General features: G+C 38.5%; 2 protein-coding genes across 3 annotated transcripts; one reads left to right on the forward strand and one right to left on the reverse strand.

Annotated features, from left to right (window-relative positions):
• Window positions 1-7,295: 7,295 nt before the first annotated feature.
• On the reverse strand, window positions 7,296-10,844 carry LOC133524459 (uncharacterized). Its single transcript, XM_061860495.1, has 2 exons — window positions 9,837-10,844; window positions 7,296-9,007 (listed from the first exon to the last, which is right to left on the reverse strand). Exons 1-2 carry the CDS (start codon window positions 9,915-9,917, stop codon window positions 8,564-8,566), a joined length of 525 nt encoding a protein of 174 aa, XP_061716479.1. The 5' UTR covers window positions 9,918-10,844; the 3' UTR covers window positions 7,296-8,563.
• Window positions 10,845-15,514: 4,670 nt separating this feature from the next.
• On the forward strand, window positions 15,515-17,129 carry LOC133524460 (uncharacterized). Of its 2 annotated transcripts, XM_061860498.1 has the most exons (3): window positions 15,515-15,935; window positions 16,034-16,208; window positions 16,379-17,129. In XM_061860498.1, the coding sequence occupies exons 2-3, from the start codon at window positions 16,178-16,180 to the stop codon at window positions 17,017-17,019; spliced, it is 672 nt and encodes a 223-aa protein (XP_061716482.1). In that variant the 5' UTR covers window positions 15,515-15,935; window positions 16,034-16,177; the 3' UTR covers window positions 17,020-17,129. The 2 variants fall into 2 exon arrangements, with proteins under 2 accessions (XP_061716482.1, XP_061716481.1); XM_061860497.1 differs by having other exon boundaries at window positions 15,515-16,208.
• The last annotated feature ends 3,481 nt before the right edge of the window (window positions 17,130-20,610 follow it).

The following is a 20,610-nucleotide window of genomic DNA, read 5'->3' on the forward strand; positions in this document are numbered from 1 at the left end:
AGAATACTTTCCATCTGTTGTGAGATAAGCCAGACACATGTTAATAATGAAGACTGTCAAACTCTTGAAATAAATGTTATGTACTCAAGAAAAAATTATCAAGACTTCCAGTGGAGGGCAGAGGTCGCCCGGCATCTATTTCAGTTTATAATTTTAAAATAGTTGTGTGACTACGGTGGAATCGGTTTATTGTGACTCAGCTTATTGGGATTGGGATCGTGGAAGTGCATGGTGGGGGTAAGTAAAGCGATCCCAGCGCAGATAAAATTACATCCCGAGTGTAATGTCAATAGCGGACTTATTAAGCATAAAAAATTTCAATTGCATAGCTCTCATATTTTACAATTTATTCATATCTAAAAAAACAACGAGGGGGGGCGGGGTTACGGTCGGCAACGCGTATGTAACTCCTCTGGAGTTGCAGGCGTACATAGGCTACGGAGACTGCTTACGATCAGGCGGGCCGTATGCTTGTTTGCCAGCGACGTAGTATATAAAAAAAAAACCTGATTTACTGGAACTAAAGGGTTGAAAAGGGGCGTGGAATTTTGTATGGGGAATCGATAACCGCGGAACCAATTTAGTTGAAATTTGGCATGAAGATATTTTCTGTCTTGGGAAGGATATTGAATAGTTTTCAATCCCAAAATCACCCCGTAAGGGTAAAAGTGAGGTGAAAAAAGGCGTTAGGGAGGAAAAGGAGGTTAAAGTTCATATGGGGAATATTTCATAATTTTAAGCGTAAACCACCCCCAAACTTTTAATTAAGGTATGGAAGATTGTCATAAGAATGACTTACAAAAAGAAGTGAAATCCCATTTAAAACATTTTCATGAAAAATGAAGCCCAGACGAGACCATAAGGTTCGCACTGTCAAAAAGTTATCAGATCTCTTATAGAGCCCAACTTCTAACTCTCCAAGCCCTAACTTCACAAAACTCTATACTCCATAGTCAACATACATGGCATAACTACCATAATTGTATCACTAAAACTAAAGATATTTCATTACAATGTTTCTCATGTACCAGTCTTTGGCCAAGCCTAACAAACATCCTAGGGGACGAGACATCACAGATACAAAGACGACCGGAAATAGATAGACGTGCTTAAGCTACGAGTAGGTTCATCAAGATAATGCAAGAAAATGATAATGCAGTGTTCCTATTACTGTTAGATTTGAGAGCAATGGAAAAGAAATAGTATTTTATACAATCGTGATATAATAGAGAGCTTTACAGTCGAGTACCATGTTTAGGCAACGAAGCTTACTGAGTTGCCTAAGTATGGTACGAGATTGAAAAGCTTGATTTTACCACTTTAAGCTTGATTATACAATACTTTTTCTACGAGTCGACAATAATAATACCTTAGACTAATAAAATCTTATAGGTAAACAAATGAAAAGTATACAGCAATTTAAGATACGCGAGCAGCCGCGTTACCTTCATATTCTTACGCGCCCCGGCCGCCGGTGGGTGGTCAACGATACCTTCTCGTAACTCATGAGGCCCTGGTACTTGCTCCATGCTAAATTCAATTTTTAAACAGTTTTTCTCAATTTGGCCACCGCAGCTTATGGAGACTAACAAGCAACGGTAAGCGGTTTTCGTAGTCTATGGATGTTGCTATATTATGTCACATGTGCGTTTCTGACAACCTACCCTAAAAATAAATAATACAACCTAAAAATGACTCACTTTCCACTTTCCGCTTGAGATTCAGTGTAGATTGGGTTGTCTTACTCCTAAAGTCGTTTACCTTGAAAACGTAGTAAACAAAGTAAGGTGGAGCGAAAGAGATAGTCTTCAAATTAGTGCCTATCATAAAGAATGTGAGGAGAACCTAAGACTTATTGAGTTTCCAGCGGAGTGTTCGCAATGTGCAGATGTGATATGCAACAATACTGAGCACAGACTAGTCATTGATAGACTGTACTATTCTATAGTTAAAATCCTAAGCCGGTCAGCTGAAATCAGCTATGATGCAAAGAAATCTCGTCATGGACGTAAGAAAATAATCGGATGGAATAGACATTTAAAAGAGGCTCACGGGCGGGCGCGACTTAGTTTTCAAGATTGGGTATTACATGGAAGACCTAGAAATGGCAATGTGTATGACAAAATGTGTGAAACCAGAAAGCTTTTTAAGTCTAAGTTGAAATGGTGCCAGGATAACGAAGAACAGATAAAGATGGACATTTTAGCGACTCGGCACTCAACTAATGACTTCAAGGGCTTCTGGAATCATACAAAGAAGCTGGGAACTGGGGCGTGCGTGCCTGCAAGCGTGGGAGGGCAAAGTGAGCCTAAATGCATAGCTGAGCTCTTTAAAGAGCATTTTAAGGTGGAGTCTCCTTTGGGCGTAGTGTCAACAGAGTCGTCCAGCGCTGAGGCTGTGGTGGGGGGTACTTACGCGCTTGTGAGTGCCAAGCAGGTCGATACCGTGATTTAAGACATGAAGAAGGGAAAGTCACCTGGTCACGACGGCCTCAGTGTTGAACACTTGCGGTTCGCTGGTGTGCATCTGCCCAGGGTGTTGGCGATGTTTTTCAATTTGTGTATTGGCCATGTTTACCTTCCCCAAGAGCTTATGAAGACCATAGTAGTACCAATACCAAAGAACAGGACGGGTGATGCCTCCGACAAGAATAATTATCGGCCAATTTCATTGGCGACCGTAGTGGCGAAGGTTTTGGACCGTCTGCTTGATCTTCAATTTGCCCGCCATATACACCTGAACGAGGAGCAATTCGGTTTTAGGCCAGGGCTCTCTACGGAAACGGCAATTTTGAGGCTCAAGCACACGGTTCAATACTATACTACGCGAAATACGCCGATATACGCATGTTTTTTGGACTTGTCGAAGGCATTCGACCTTGTTTCGTACAATATCTTATGGGATAAGCTCTTGAGGGAGTCTACTGCACCCAGAGAGTTGATCTACATCATGAAATATTGGTACCAAAATCAGAATAACAGTGTGAGATGGGCCGGTGCATACTCAGAGGAGTACAGGTTGGAATGCGGCGTGAGGCAGGGAGGTTTGACGTCTCCGCGGCTTTTCAATCTATATATCAATAGCCTGATCGAGGAGCTCACCGGAGCCGGCATTGGGTGCTCAGTTGGTGGCAAAATAATGAACAATATAAGCTACGCTGATGACATGGCTTTGCTGAGCCCATCGATCGGAGCCCTGGAGATATTGATAGGAATCTGTGAGAGGTACGCGGAGACCCACGGTCTCAGATACAACTCCAAGAAAAGTGAGTTACTCGTGTTTAAGGCGGGTTCAAAAAAACCGAAGTTCATACCACCACTAAAACTGGGAGGAACTGAGTTAAAAAATGTCACTCAGTTTAAGTATCTGGGGCACTGGGTCACCGAGGACCTCTCTGACGATCTTGACGTGGAGCGTGAGCGTAGGGCATTGGCGGTGAGAAGCAACATGTTGGCTCGCAGGTTTGCACGTTGCACGAAGAGTGTCAAAATAACTCTTTTTAGGGCATTTTGTCAGTCTTTTTATACATGCAGCCTGTGGGTCAAGTGTACGCAGAAATCTCTCAATGCCTTACGCATCCAGTATAATAACGGTTTCAGGGTGTTCTTGGGGTTGCCTCGATTTTGCAGTGCGTCGGGGATGTTTGCGGAAGCTCACGTAGATAGCTTTCAAGCCATAATGCGTAAGAGAGTGGCCTCCCTGATGCGCCGTGTTAGAGTCAGCCCCAACAGCCTTCTGAACACTGTTATTGACAGTTTAGATTGTCCAATAGTTGCAAAGTGGAACGCTATGCACATGAACAAATTGAGCAATAGAGGTGTTGATGGGCTATTTTAGTTATAAGACTTAGGTTAATTTAATTTATTGTATTACTTAATGACTTTTTTATTTATTATTATTATTAATTTTTAAATGTTTCTGTTTTTATTATTATATTGTGTAATAAATAATGTATGGGTCTTGTTATCCGAAATAAATGATTAAATTAAAAAAAAATTAAAAATAAATAATTAATTTGAGCTATCGTTTTATTTTAGATTTAAGCTAGTTATAGTCATCCTCTGTACGAGTATATATTGTTATTGTAAATAAATAATTTCAAATAAAATGCATTGTTCATTTCGTATTCATTTAATAACAAATTATAAAACATAAAATTAAAAGGTGCATTGAAGAAGCGTATTGTATTGCTTTTTTTTATTTCTATAACGGTCAAACATAGAAGCCTCAAACTACTTATAGGTATGATAATAAAGAAAATTAAGTATACTGCAAAACAACAAATACTTAATGAACATTTGTCAAGCGGCCGAAGGGGACACAAGGAAAAAAACATTGTAAAGATTGTAACAAGGCACTTCTTGAGCTTACTGTGAGGCTTAGTGAATTTGTGTAATAATGTCCTATAATATTTATTTATTTATGGCAAACCTGCATGGTACAGCTACCGTACGCACTGGTCGGTGATGAAAAAACTATGCCCGAGTCGCTTGTCTTTTGTTTTTTCTATGTAAAATTTTCTCGATTTTGAAGGCGAATAGCACAAATCAGATTAATTTAATATTATTTAAAGCTTAAAAGCTATATTCAATATGAAAATTAAATGGGTCTGGGCTGCCTCTAATGCAGGTAAAATTGTACACTGTGTTTTTATTGAAGTCCGTTAACTTCGGGGTTTCGCTAAGTACGTTTAAGGAAAGTATATGGCATAGTAAATTTTAAAAAAATATATATTTATTTACTATGCACAAAGACATCCGAAGTCACATTTATTCTGTTCCGAGTTACCTCAAGATCTATGGATAATGTCTATGAGAGAGGACAGGGGGTTCCCAGAGAGAAGAATAGCTTTTCAAATCACTTTGATTTTGATGTCGATCGCTTCAGCATAATATATTCTAGGTTTAGAGGTCTCGCGTATTTTGTTTAGCAAATAAATAAATAAAAACAAAACCTACTAACCTAGTTTTTGATCGTGTCAATAACATACTAAAACCACATGGAGAATGTAAAATATTTCGAAGTGGATAAACGTTTTCTCTTTTTGTATCGACAATCACGTGGTATACTTTCCTCTTATGGCCAGTGACTATATTTTACTTACATACGGATTACATACTGACAGATCTCAGTTTTATTTATTGTACATATTTTAATCATTATACATTGTTTTTACTATCAGAACCTGGTTTTTATTTAACGCTCTAGTTAGCCGGCTGTAAGACGACATACGGATTACATACTGACAGATCATAGTTTTATTTATTGTACATATTTTAATTATTATACATTGTTTTTACTATCAGAACCTAGTTTTTATTTAACGCTCTAGTTAGCCAGCTGTAAGATGACATACGGACATATTTAATCAAAATCAAGCATCAATAAAATAATGACAAATTCATATCCGCAACGCAGGCTTCGTCTTCTGACGACCCCTGGGTACAACCATAGTATACCTATGGTTATATAGAATATTATATACCATTTTAGTGAGCTATAGGCGCTCATTATAAACTTTTTAACAACTTAGTGTTTATAACATTGCCATGGGTAAAATCATACTTACACTAAAGCTTAGAACAGCAGCATAACTATTATTACGTTCGCTCAGATATAGCTTACGTTTGTTGCATACATAATAGCGTCAAGAGTATTGACCATTCTTATGTACATATATGGAGAACAATTACACTGTGACATAACATAATATACTTATATACTTTACAGTACATATGGTGCTACTTTACCGCCCTAGTGCGGTAATTATCACTATACGTCACGTAAATGTGTAGAGACACAAGCCTTCTTGGCTTACCGTGGGGACTTACCTAGTAAAGTGTAAGAATGTCCCTATAGTTATTTATTTATACGTGCGGAGGTCGAAAATTTAAAGGCCCATATGTACTGTAAAACGTTTTACAATACACGTGCGAAATAGTACATTACGATACAAGTGCGAAAAATATAAAAATTCGTAACGAGTGGCGATAAATTAAAACACGACCGAAGGGAGTGTTTTAAATCGACACGAGTTGCGAATTACCTATTCGCACATGTATCGTACAACGTTTTACAGTACATATGGCCCTTTAAATGTTCGACACAGTAACGTAATATGCTAATTTTCGCACTAGTGCGGTAAAGTAGCACCATATGTACTGTAAAGGTAAGTTTTTATTTAGAATTTCCTACTTTTCGCACTTGTATCGTAATGTACTATTTGAGCACGAACTGTAGAGATATCCCTCTTTGGAAAATTATTCCAGAGTGGTAGATACTGTTGGTACTTCACGACGTAGCCTTACGAGGTTAAAATCGATGTTGCACTCCAACAGAGTTTTCATTCTGATTCACGCTGTTCTCAGTATGTTCTTTTCCTAACATTTTAGTTTCACCGGCTGATCGTGGCTTTCAATGCTATCTAACACTTTTAATGAATAATTTGCATTCCAGTTCAAGTCGCTGTCAGCATCTTTTCCTAACATTGTATTTCAGCAGCTGCCCGTGGCTTCCAATAGCGACCCAACACTTCTAATGAAGAATCTCCATTCTGGTTCAGGCCGCTGTGATCTTTACCTAACATTGGAGTCTCAGCGACTGCCCGTCGCCACTCGTTATACGAATTTCCTATTTTCCTATTTGTATCGTAAATAACTATTTTCTGACGTCTTCCTTTTACTCATATATAGATCGTGTCATTCACGAAGACGCGTGCCTTGACTCGTATTTTGACAAATCAGCGCGTCATCGTGGACGACATGAACTTAATGGTATGGTAAAATAAAATTAAATGGTGTATGAAAATGAAAAATGTATGAAGCGATCACTCTAATAGTTATTTACGATACAAGTGCGAAAAATAGGAAATTCGTAACGAGTGGCGATAAATTAAAACACGACCGAGGGGAGTGTTTTAAATCGACACGAGTTGCGACGTTTTATTACGTTTTACAGTACATAATATGATCCTTTAAATTGTCGACATAGTTACATAATGTGCTAATTTACGCACTAGTGTGGAAAAGTAGCACCATATGTAATATAATAGTTATTCGCATATGTATCGTACAGTCAGCATCAAAGTAGCGGATGAAACAACGCGCCAAAGGTATCTGATATTCCGTATAACTTTTCCAAATGTAGATCATTTTCTATAATTCGCGTTCAAAAATATATCTTTTACAGTCTTAGTTGTTCTATATTAAAGACATCACTTTTTGTTAAGCTGTTACGGAATAGTAGATACTTATGAAGCGTTATTTGATCCGCTACTTTTGATGCTGACTGTACAACGTTTTACAGTACATATGACCCTTTAAATTTTCTACATAGTTACATAATGTGGTAATTTTCGCACTAGTGCATTTATAGGTGCTACCACATGTACTGTAAATAGTATGATGACCACCTTCATTCTTCAGCATCACTCATCAGACCAGCTTGATGGTGTCATAGCATTGCATAGTCACCGGTTTTTAAGTATGCTTTTCAATTCAAAAATTTCAAATCTTTTACTTAAACCAACATTTATGTGTTTTTCCATCGACTTGGTCGACCCGATCGATAAGGTTCTTGATGCTTCATGTGCATCGGGGCCTTTCTATCAGAAAAAGGTCCTTATGCGTCTAATGCAGAATCCTTTTCTGATAGAGAGCCACATATACTCGTATTGTGAGTTATGGCAGTCCAGACGGGATGATCAAATCGACCGATTTGATCTTAAATTTAACCAAAAATCGATATTGGTTGTCATACTACTGAGGGTGCTTTGCATTTGCATATGTGTCTGTGCTTGACCCCTTCGCTCTAAAAGCAATTGATTAAAACTCCTCTAAGAAAATAATAAAATTACAAGTATAACAAAATGATATTGTAATGTCACCTCACATTACATTAGTCTGTCCTAAATGTATGAAAGATCAAGAAAATTGCTATTTATACCCAGAAATATTGCGTTTAGGTATACAGTTATCTACAATTTATTTTTCAATATAATGTAACGAATCCAATGGTACCATTTCCTTATTTCTTTTTGAAAGTTTTAAAAAATAATGACGTTTTGGAGCCTTGTGTATTTTTTTATAATCTGAATATGTCTTTAAATTCCACTTTTTTTATAATGGATGGCTTATTTTCTATCCATTTAGCTATGTTATAATATTCAACATGTATCAAGTAGGTACACAATTGCACCTATGGGACAAATGCAACTCTTTTTAAGTAATAGTATTTAACTATGTATATATTTTTTATATTATTTGATTTCACGTTTAACTATCTCCTTATTACTTGTTATTAATTTCTCCTGCACCAACATACACAAATATCTCTGCTTGACCTAATAGTTGACTGGTAGAGAATGCCTTTTGGCGCCGTTTGTATATTTTTCTTTATTTGTGCAATAAATATATAAATACAAGAAAAAAGGAACTGTGTCATGAATACAAGTGGCTCTCTAAACTCACATCTAGTATTTTTAGAGTTCCTTCAATTGCCCTAGGTGACCTTACACAATGCAATTTTGGAAAATAATATAAGTAATGTACACAACATCATGAAGTTAAAATCGATGTTGGTTCACTCCTAAAGCCTCTTCGTTCCGATGCACGCTGCTCTCACCATGTTCTTTTCCTAACATTGGAGTCTCCGCAGCTGACCGTGGCTCCCAAGATCTATATTCTAACACTCCTAATGAATCTGTATTCCCGTTTAAGCAGCTGTCAGTATCTTTAACTAACATTGGAGTTTCAGCGGCTGATCGTGGCTTCCAGGACCGATTTTCCAGCACTGATAACAATATAGGATCTGGCATCTGGTTAACACTGTCATGTTCCTGTACTCTTGGTGGATCGTCATCAAAGGCGCGACGGCTGCGCAACCATTTTCTAAATTCATTATCTGGCTTTAGGTTTGAACTGTCACGTTGTACTCTAGGCAGTGGATCATTATTGTCATCGTTGCATTTATACAGTTTGCAAACGCAGTAGACCAGCACTATTAGAACCTGAAAATTAAGAATAAAGTGTCAATAAAACCCCTAAAGCTTAGATCGTACAGTGTATCGAGACAGCGCTCTATGAACATTGCATGTATAGCGATGTCCCATTCACGTGTCGCGTCCTGTCCACAATGGAGCGGCGCGCGAATCCGCAGCCGTGTGACCAAATCGTATATTTGTTAAAATGATTTAGTTTCCCAACATATCCAATTTTTGGCTCCATGAGATGAACTTGTACCAAGTGTAAAGTATTACTCTGGATTACGGGCAGTTCCATATCGATACGATTTTTAGACGTAGACGTTAGAACGTTGTTAGTTAGATAAAAGTAATCTAGTAGATTGTTAACCGAGGGTAAAAAGTAATAGTACATTACGATACAAGTGCGAAAAATAGTAAATTCGAAACGAGTGGCGATAAATTAAAACACGACCGAAGGGAGTGTTTTAAATCGCCACGAGTCTGCCTGATTGGACCGGTGTGCCTAGGTCGGGAGTTCGAATCGCGAGTGAGGCGGTTTTTTTTTTTCATTTTAACCGCTTTCACTATTTGAAAGAAGGTGGAAGAGAGATTTAATCAGTTACAGTTTAATAATTCCTTAATTCAAAATAGAGTACCTACGGCCAAGGTAACTGAACAAAATATTAACGAAAATGTTAAAAGTGTAATTAGTGTCAAGTTACTATGAAAACTCCAGTTTGTTTCAGGACAGTAGGTGCAGAGCAGAGTTAGCATAATATTCTGTCTCTATGTAATTTTTAAACAAACGTCTCTACTTAGTGCAAAATTAATCTATACTTTATAAATATTGCATCAAACATAATAAAAAACTTACCGTCCCTATTACAACAGCTATTAAAGGAATTCCCAATTCCTTCACCAAGCGAGCAGCAGCCCTGGCTCCATAATAACCCATGTTTTCAAAAGTTATATCAATATCACTCTAAGTCCTCATTTTGGTCACTTAAAAACTTAAAATTAAGTATAACAATATCTTAACCCACTTTTTTTATCAAAACACTGATACAAGTAGCATATTCACTATGTAGGAAACAATTAATCCAAACATAACAACGTTTAAGTATATCGTGTCTCCACGCCGGCCGGCGCCGCGCCCGCGACTCATCTCAAGGCCAAAATATATTTAGGCGAATCTACCGTTCATTCGTTCATTGTATTTACATTCAGCGCGTATAGTCAGGCCAGTCAGTCGTGTCAGATACAATCTATTAGGCTTTTTGGTATTACCATGCAGAAATTAGTAAGCATAGAGTGCTCACTCCATACATCAGTTTTCTTATCAAAACGTTTATTATTTTCGTAGTCGACATCTAGCGTTAAGTAGTGCATTTATCAGTACCGCTACTTGACACGAGTCACGAATATCGCGACTAACGAAAAGTGTGTTCAACTCAACAATTTATAACTAATATTACGAGCAGAAGGAGTTGAAAACAGAGTTCCGGACAATTCGGTTATAATATTAACTGAAAATGGTTGAGCATTAGACTTTTCGTTCGTCGCGACATCTATTGTCAAGTAGCAGTACTGATAAATCCGCTACTTGACGCTAGATGTCGACTACGAAAATAATAAGCGTTTTAGTAAGAAAAATGATGTATGGAGTGAGCACTATGCCTGCTTAGTTTTCTATGGCTCCACAAACATTACCGATATCGTACGTGGCTTTAGATTAGATACATTGCGGCAGTTGTTCGACCGATTGCATTCGTTGCAATAGCTAGCAATGTATCGAAAACCGCATGTCCTTATCGGTGACGTCTTTACAGCCTTTACAGCGTAGTTGCTTCACGAAAAGCAACCTTGGCACGCTTTCTTCCCTTAGGCACCATATTTTGAACAAAATATATATCTTTATATTATAATGAAGTCCTATTTTACTAAATAAAAGAATAATAAATTCGCAAAAAACGACAAAAAATCACGTTTGTTGTATTTAAATGTTTATTTTATTCTGTTTTTTGTATTTGTTGTTATAGCGGCAACAAAAATACATCATCTGTGAAAATTTTTACTGTAGCTATCAAGGTTCATGAGATACATACAGCCTGGTGACTGACGGACAGACAGACAGATGGATAGACGGACAGACAGACAGACAGACAGACAGACAGACGGACAGCGGAGTCTTAGTAACACCACAGAATCTTGTTTTACCCTTTGGGTACGGAACCCTAAAAAGTCCATCGTACTTCTGTAATATTGTAAATGTCTTAATTTTTTTATATTTGATGCGACTTATTTTTCAAAAGTAATTTTCAATAAAAACGCACGTCAAGACCGCTTACCAGAAGGTGAGACGAGTAGAAAGAATTCTAGTGCTCAAAAAAACGAACTAAAACTAGAAGTTGTTAATGTTTGCTTTGAATTATAACTGCCACTGTTAGTTGACCAAACTATACACATGAACGAATGATAAGTGAACTCTGTGATGATCTCATCGTAGAAACGTTTCGCACTATGTCTGATTTTGACTGGTTTTATTTCAGAATGCCGTGTCTAATGAACTATAATTGTCGCAGAATGGCTCTAGGTAATTATCAGAAAATTTCAGTTAGCATTTTAGTTATTATTCGGTACCTATGCTATGATTTCAAAAACAATCGAGGTCGATTCTAATTCAACAATATGTTATGATTTTAAACCTTCTTTTGATACGACTTTGACGATCGATTGGTGCGTAACTCACGCATAACTTTTAATTAATTCCTCATGCATCGTCGTATCAAAACCAAATTAATGGTTAAGTCAGAATTGGGCTCCGTATATTTACAAGCTAAAGAAAAAAGCAAGCGCAAAATTCCCCTACTTTTTCGCAGCTCGAGCATACACACACCTACTACATGAGTAGGTACATATATCGCATCATCTAGATTCCTAATTTATTATTTTATAGCAAAGACAACCTGCGATTAATGCTATTACAAGCCCTATGATAAATAAAAATGCGTTTTAAATTCATTGATTTAATGATGTAAAATTATATTTTTGTATAAAAAATAAAAAAATATACCTATAACATAGCTCGCAAATTCATATGAATTTAATGGAACAGCTAATAAACAAGATATTAATTAAATAACGTATTAACTGACTTATTTATAAATTAAAACTATTAAAACTAAAATAAATCTAAAAAAAATTGGCCCCTTTGGCATGGTTCCGAGGACGCTGGTAGCATTTCCCCAATGTATTGTGATTTGTGATACTTACTTACTTACTCCTCTGACGCAGCGACCCAAAGTGTGTCTTGGCCTCCAACACTACTGCTCGCCACTGATCCCGGTCCTGTGCAGTTTGTCGCCAGGCTTCAACCTGGAGCTCGCGCAGATCCGTGTCCACCACATCCGCCCATCGATACCTAGGTCGACCGGCCGGGCGGCCTGCTTCCGGTTTTCCCTCAAACGCTCTTTTCACCGCCCGATCGGCTCCCATTCGCTCTAGATGACCGAGCCACCGCAGCCTTTGCGCCTTTGTGACACCCATGATATTTGGCTCAGCTACTATCTGTTCGACTTCGACGTTTTTGCAGATTCTCCAGCTGCCATCGGGTCGCTGCGTTTGATTTGTGATACATATGGTCATACTGTTGGGCCGCCAGTTAAATCGACCATGCAGATATTTCGTAAGCTCTTTATAAAGCTGGAAAGCGTAAGGATCCCAGGGTCTCAACGGAACCAGGAACATACCTTCCTAGCTCTTGCCGAGGTCTCCAGCAATAAATAAATATTATAAGGACATTCTTACACAGTCAATTGACTAAGCCCCACGGTAAGCTCAAGAAGGCTTGTGTTGTGGGTACTCACACAACGATATATGTAAAATACAAATACTTAAATACAAAGAAAACACCCATGACACAGGAACAAATATCTGTACTCATCACACAAATAAATGCCCTTACCGGAATTCGAACCCAGGACCACCGGCTTCATAGGCAGGGTCACTACCCACTAGGCCAGACCGGTCGTCAGAAGTGATGACGCTAGTAGAGCTGACGTTGACGAAAGCAATAGATCGGTGATTATGTCATCCAGTGCGGCGTGTCTAGAGAAGCGGCCAGCACTTTCCTGACAGGATAACCGAACCGAAGATAGATCCCGATGTGGAGTGTCCGGCGTAAGGAATTTTTTTTTTTTTTTTTTTTTTTTTATTTATTGCAAAGGGAAACAAACAGCATATCATTACACATACAGTTTAACAAATTAAGTTAATACAACAGCCAGAACAGTTTCCACTTATAGGTAACACAATTATTGCTCTGAGAAAAACAAAATGCACGTATTAAACAATTAACAAGGCAATTAAAAGCTAAAATGAAGATTATAAATAAGTTAAGTACTTAATTAATGATAACATTTAAGAAATATGAAGTTTATACAATTACTGATATAAAATTTATGAACAATTTAATTTAATTTAATACATTTCAAGAAAGAGAGAGAGAGAGAGAGAGAGAGGGAATGTTCCGGTTCTTGGTGAAAAATACGCCTGGAGCCACTCACCGGACTCCCTCGAAGCCGAAACTGGCCCGCTGGCAATCTGGCTTGGAATGGAATCCACAGAAATTTTTAATTTGATCATTTTATTTTTCAATTTTTTTATTTGACATTATTGGTTTTATGATTATCTCAATTTTTGTTTTTTGCTTATTATTATTGGTATGCAATTGACGATCTTACTGTGAATTTTTGCTATTTTAAAGTGAAAATTAGAAATAAATATATCTAATTTAACCAGTAGGTAGCAATTTGGGTGACTGGCAAAATATTTGTTTCAGCAAGTACTTGACAACATCCTTGGCTTCATCCAAGCCCGCAGTCTCATAGTTTGAAAAAAACCCGTAGAATTTTACCTATGAGACGTGCTGAGCTGTTGACTGAAGACAACAAGTGACAATGCTGCCAAGAATACACTACAAAATATTCTGATCCCTAGCCCACCATGGCGGATGCGTATGGATGCTTGAGTCCAGGAATGGTCTCTGGGCTAAATGTTGAGAATGGATTCCAAAGTTGACTTAATGAGGTCATCTAAAAGTAATATTATATTTTTGATTAACCAAATAAGCCTCCAAGAAAAGTCATCTCAGTCAAAATAAACAATATCCACGCGAACGAAGTCGTCGTCGGCACCAGCTGGCTACTTACATACTTCATATTATATAGCTACTTTATGGTAAGTGGGAATGGATTACAGCATAGTTTTTGTAATGATCGTAATTTTTATCTAAGGAGTTTTTTGTTACGGCCACCAAACACTAGCGTCTTTTTAGCGACGGCGTCTAGTCAGCGCTATGGAAAATAGCGTCGCTGCGCAGTTGCGCCAATGTTGCGTCAAGCAGCAGCCATAGAGTTGACTAGACACTGACACTCGGGAGACGCTAGTAGTGCCTCTTACCCATTCATTACAGGTGATGTATGACGTACAGTCAGCATCAAAAGTAGCGGATCAAACAAGGTTTCAAAAGTATGTACCATTCTGTAACAGCTTAAAAAAATGTGATGATTCTATATATAGAACAAATAAGACGGTAAAAGATATACTTTTGAATGTAAATTTTAGAGATTAATCTATATTTGGAAAAGTTATCCAGAATATCAGATATTTTTGGCGCGTGGTTTCATCCGCTGCTATTGATGCTGACTGTACAACGTAAAGTTATTATTTTATTGTTTAAATAGTAATAGCTTAATGTAGTATGGTTCACCACAGTTTAATACTGAGATATGAACATATGAACAGTTTAAGAGTCACAAAACTCGCTGCCAAAACGCCGCTCCCATACAATCAAATTAACGCTCCCATGCATTTTAAAGAGACATGAACATGAACCCAACATATTTATATATGTCTTGTATTATTAGTAGGAAAAAACCCACCCGTATTTATCACAAGATATTGCGGAATCTGGACCGATACTCCAGGGCAAAAATACACTTTTGATTACTGTGGCATATTGCAACTTATTTTTTACTTTAATAACAATTGGCTTTCCTGCTTAATTCGCGTTTTTATCGTGGTCCTTCATAATCTTCTTAAGTGAGAGTAGGGAGGATATGCCGATTCCAGCTCACTTTAGGTATTTATCTCCCCCTCCCCCCCTCCCCCCCTCCCCCTCACCCCCCTCACCCCCCTCACCCCCCCCCTCACCCCCCTCACCCCCCTCCCCCTCACCCCCCTCCCCCCTCTCCCCCTCTCCCCCTCCCCCTCCCCCTCCCCCTCCCCCCTCACCCCCTCCCCCTCCCCCTCCCCCCTCACCCCCTCCCCCTCACCCCCCTCCCCCCGCCCCCCCCTCCCCCCCTACCCCGCCGCCCCCCTCCCCCCCACCCCCTCTCCCCTCCCCCCTCCCCCTCACCCCTCACCCCCCCCCCCTCCCCGCCGCTGCCCCTGGCCTGCGCCACTTGGTAGTTCGGCAAAGATCCGTTAGAGGGCGCCACTAGCCCCCTTCCCCGCCGCCTCCCCGCCCTCCCCCGCCCCCTCCCCGCCGCTGCCCCTGGCCCTGCGCCCCTTGGTAGTTGTGCATATATCCTCGCCAGTTGGCGCTACTTTCTATGTTTAAGGTATTTATCTCCCGAGGGAAAACTTCGCTAAAATAGATGGCACCACTTTGTACGTGTACGACAAACAAAAAGTGACGAGGTGGCCTCCAGTGGCGAAGGTCGGATTCGAACCAGCGTCTTTAGCTGACCGGGGCGTCTTTAGCCAGTTAACGTCATGAACCCCTAGGCCACCCCGTCACGGTGAAACTGGTCCTAATTTCTCGACTATATATGCAATCGTAGTGAGACTAGGCGTTATGTGAAATTCGCATGTATCGATGCCAATTTCCTATAGCTCGTTGAGCAATAATGTAAATGACTACATTTGACCTCGCTCGACAAAGATGGTTCAGTTTGCACCGAAAGTTGAGGTAAGTACATATATTTATATTTTAATTATTACAAAATAATGTAGTTTCGTTTCCTGTACGATAACTTAACAAACAAATCTTTTCCTCTTTTCATAGAGTTCATGAGAACCGTTTCACACGTTTCTTTACCACATGCGCCCCGCCCGTCTACACCCCACCCCTCCACTGAATTTTTCTGCTATAAAAGAGCATGTTGAACCATATTCCCACTACAGTGTCACAACGAATATTGCGTTGAAATCATGGATCCGCAAGCTTCATCACATACCAAATGTAAGTATAGTTGTATTATACTCACATTAACATTTGAGTATTTCACCTCTGTTCTGTCTGTGTAGTTTAAATAATCTATCACTTTCGACCTATCCCTTATGTTCTCAATTAGGAACACTTGCTGACTTTTAATATAAATAATAACAATATTTTTATTATATTTTCCCCAGCCGACAACAATACCATCACCACTTGGTGCTGCCAGTGCTGGTTGTCCACCACCACAAGCGGCGGCGGCGGCTGTGACGGTGGCTGTAGCAGCTCCACTTCGCAATCGTCACCCGGACCACAACCGATGGCAACAGCAAAGGCACTGTTAAAACAAGACGATGGGGACAAGGGAAAAACAAACTGCCTAGAGAGCGCTTCTGAGAGCGATACGAGCGATGAAATGAAATCTTTTTATCAAGGATGTAAAAGCAAGTGGATAAAAGCGTTCCAGAACAATACTCTGATTAATAGATGGCGCCTCCCCATGCCATTTCACACATTTAGAGCGGAAGTAGCGAGATTGTTAAAACGATTGTATATCGAAGGTCACCATGACGATTGTCATATTTACCCGTTAATTGTAATGTGGGACGATTTAAACGATGACGTAGAAGAGATAGTGGGAGATGCTCAAATCAACTATCAAGACTGGATTGCGTTATTAGGTGGCGTTACAGCGGAACTATTTTCACGCGTGGTGTTCAATACTAAATCTTTTAATTATTTAATCAATGTAATATTTTGTGTGCTAGGTCCAATCATAATAGCTTCCGGTGATTATGAATGTGAACCTAAATGTAAGAATGCTCGTACATATTAAGGTGATGATGCATTTATTCCTTGTCATTGTTTAATTTTAAATTGTTAGCTCGCTGCGAATGTAAATGTTTTAATGTACACGTATTAATAATAAATTCATATTACTGAATATAGGAATGTTTTATTGAGTGAAACCTCATTGATTTGGAGTAAATGAATATTTATTGAGTAAAATAGTTACACAATGTTATCTTTTTCTATCCAACTTTTTTCATTTAAGCCAAGCCATTTTACATACACTTTATTTCCACGACGCTTTAAAACTTTTTCCACTAGATAAATGTCATTGTGTTTAGTTTTCTGCAACTCTTGTTCATAAAAACATCCAGAGATGGGTTGGTGATTAGCGTCTTGAAGTAAATATGTCACTGGATTAGTAGTTTGCACTTTAGTTATTGTAAATATTTCCGTAGTCCAATTGCCGGTGTAGCCTTTGGCGAAAGTGGATTTATATTTACTAATTCTCACATGTTGACCGACCTTGAACTTGGCACGTGGTTTGACTTTAATGTGATTGTAGACTTTATGTAACAACTGTTTAGAGTTGTTTTTATTCACACTCGCCGGTGCCATACCGATAGTACGATGCAGTTTGTTATTGTAATATTGTTCCACTTCACTTGTCAGCTGTATCCATTTGTAGGAACCATTCATGCTAAATTGTTTCCAAATCCAATGTTTTAAGGTTCTAATTAGCCTTTCTACTATGGAAGCTTTCATGACACTATAGGTAGAGTAGTGATTGATATGATGATGTTTCATGAGCGATATAAATTTGACATTGAAAAACTCTTTTCCATCATCTGATTGAATATTCTTGGGCTTTCTCCCGTTTTCACTCAAAATTCTGCTCATTGCCTTTGTAACATCTTCAGCGCTCTTAGACTTTAGCGGTTGCATCCAAGCGTATTTGGAAAAGGTATCGATACACACTAGAATGTACTTGTAGTTGTTATTATCCTTGGAGTACTTTTGCATATCAATTAGATCAATCTGCCATGTGTCATCGAGCCCCCTCTGAATGAATCGACGACGTGGAAATGTTTTTCTCGCATACCTGTGTATCTCGTTGACCACTTGAGCTTTACTCATTTTTCTTCAATCGCTTTCCTGGAGCTATTGCCGTTGCTGATGGTGTTTGGGCTGGTTGTGGTGCGTGTGTTTGTGTAGTAATTCTAGCTGATAATTGTTCAACCTTTACCCGTAAATCTTTTATATCTTTAATATTTGCCTTTAGCTTTGTGTTTAAAAATACTACTTGTTCATCCAATTCAGCCCTACAAATAGCATCAGTTTTAAGAAAAGATTTATGAATTCCTGCCACCCGTCTATTTTCAAAATTTACTAAATCTCGTTCCACTTTCAAGTCGTCACGGATTGTAGACTCGCTACCCAAGTATTGTCCAAACTTGTTAAGAGGCATTGTGAAAGTGAACGATGGGGGAGGCCTCATCGGTATTTATAACAAGGTAGCAAGGGGGGGAGAGGCTTAGTTACAAAACATGTCTGTTTTATTAGATAACAGCTCAGAACAGGTTTAAAAACAGCTAACAGAAGAGGGTCTGTTTTCTTACTTTAAAATTATACCGCTCTCAGTCAGTTCCTCAACGATTGCATTGATCTCGTTCGAATGAGAGGTGTTGCCAGCATTCTGTGATGCTATCAAAAGCTGTAAACGGCTCACCAGTTCGTTGGGATCATCCCAATAGATATAATCAGTTTTAGGATAAAAAGTTTTAGTTGTTAATACATCTCTTCTACCAGAGTTCAAACATCCACCTTCTTTATGTTTCTTTGATTCTTGTGGTTGTTTAATGTAACATTGATATTTTACACTTCTATCTCCACTCAATTGGCCGTTTGGCGAGAATCCTCTACGATGAGCGTTTGTAATGTCTAAAATATTATTGTAATCCTCTACATCTTTTCTCAAAACTATATTCTTGTTTGGTATTCTTTTAAAGATAAGTTCCAACAGTCCAGGAGTTAGGTTGAATCGTGAATCTTTAATATGTAACACGTCATCAATGATTTTAACCCGACTATTACCAATATGCATTTTATTATCCTTGAGATAAACACCAAATGGTATTTTTGATGTTTTTAAAAGATGTTTCATATATTTATTTTGTAGATCATCAATACTACTATTACCACTACCACCACCACCTTCATCAAATTCAAGAGCCGACTTCATATCTTCAGCATCGCTAAACTCTTCATCTCCCTCTGTTTTTCTTTCATCATCATCATTATCAGCATCATCATTAGAATCATCTTCATCATCATCATCATCAGCAGCATCATCAAACTGTTGTGTTTTTGTAAAAAGATTATTACTCCACTTAATCAGTTTACTATTGGGTTCTTCGGTTTTAATCAGATATTTCCTTTTACGTGAATGTTTTGACAATGGTGTGGAGGTCTTTATCAAAGGGAGCTGGGGGTTATTCATTACTGCTGGTTTAGCATTGTCATCATTATTATTATTACCTTTAGATTCTAAAGCTTTAGTCATTAAAACATTGAGCGGTTTTGTAATTGGTTCAAAGGTTTGAGCTAGCGAAGTGTCAAGCAAAGTTTTATCTGCTCGCAACGCTTTTACTTTTCTCTTTACACTCTCAATGGAATCTACGAGTTTCCGTTTCAACTTTTTATTACCAAACATATTTTATTTTATAGTGTATGTGCTGATGCTGCTTTTGCTGCTGCTGCTTTTGGTACGGCCGATGCTAATACGTAGATAGGATATAAATTAAACGACGTTGTTCTTCAGTAGCTGACAACATAAAACTGATAATAAACCGGAGATGACACTAAATTTTATACAATAATGAAAACGTCAAATCCTTTACGATATCGACCCTTATTAATGTCTCTCTCCTTGTCGATTGTTAAAAAAGTGTACTTTTTCTGCCAACACTCGCGACAAATTTCCTTAAACTGTTCCCAACCCATATCGGTGTTCACGTGATCGTCATAGGCATGTTTTAAATTCAACTCGTCCTGTTTGAATAGCAATATAAGATTGGCATTATCACGTACCAACTGTTTAGGTATCCTACTATATGTCTGGCATAAGTAGAAACAATCTAACCAACGATGACGTCCCATTGCAAAGTACTGACGAATGGCATCTTGATCTTCCAAAGCCACATCGTCAAATACAATGACGCTGTCCTCCGCAGCTTCCTCCGGTGGGACGACTTGACTCTTATCATTGTACGTGTGAAACGGTATGTCACCCGCTTGCTCTAAAACGTCACTCAGAAACTTGTATTTAGGTTGATTCAATGATTTCGAATAAAGATAAACATTATGAAACTTTACACCGTTCGGATGTAAGAGCAGAGACAACAGAACATTTGTCTTGCCACAGTTGGAAGGTCCACAGATGAGACATCTAATGTTATTCGCCAGCAACGAGCCATGTTTAAGGGAGCGACGAGTCATTGCTGGTTTCACATTATCATCTAGCACAACACTCCAATCTTTAATAGCCAGTGACGTGTTTTGTTTTTTAAGCTTCATTTCACTGTGATGTATCAAATCGTTAGGACATGTATTTTATACTCACACATACACACATACA

The sequence above is a fragment of the Cydia pomonella genome, chromosome 13 (genome assembly GCF_033807575.1).
Source record: "Cydia pomonella isolate Wapato2018A chromosome 13, ilCydPomo1, whole genome shotgun sequence".
NCBI lineage: Eukaryota > Metazoa > Arthropoda > Insecta > Lepidoptera > Tortricidae > Cydia > Cydia pomonella.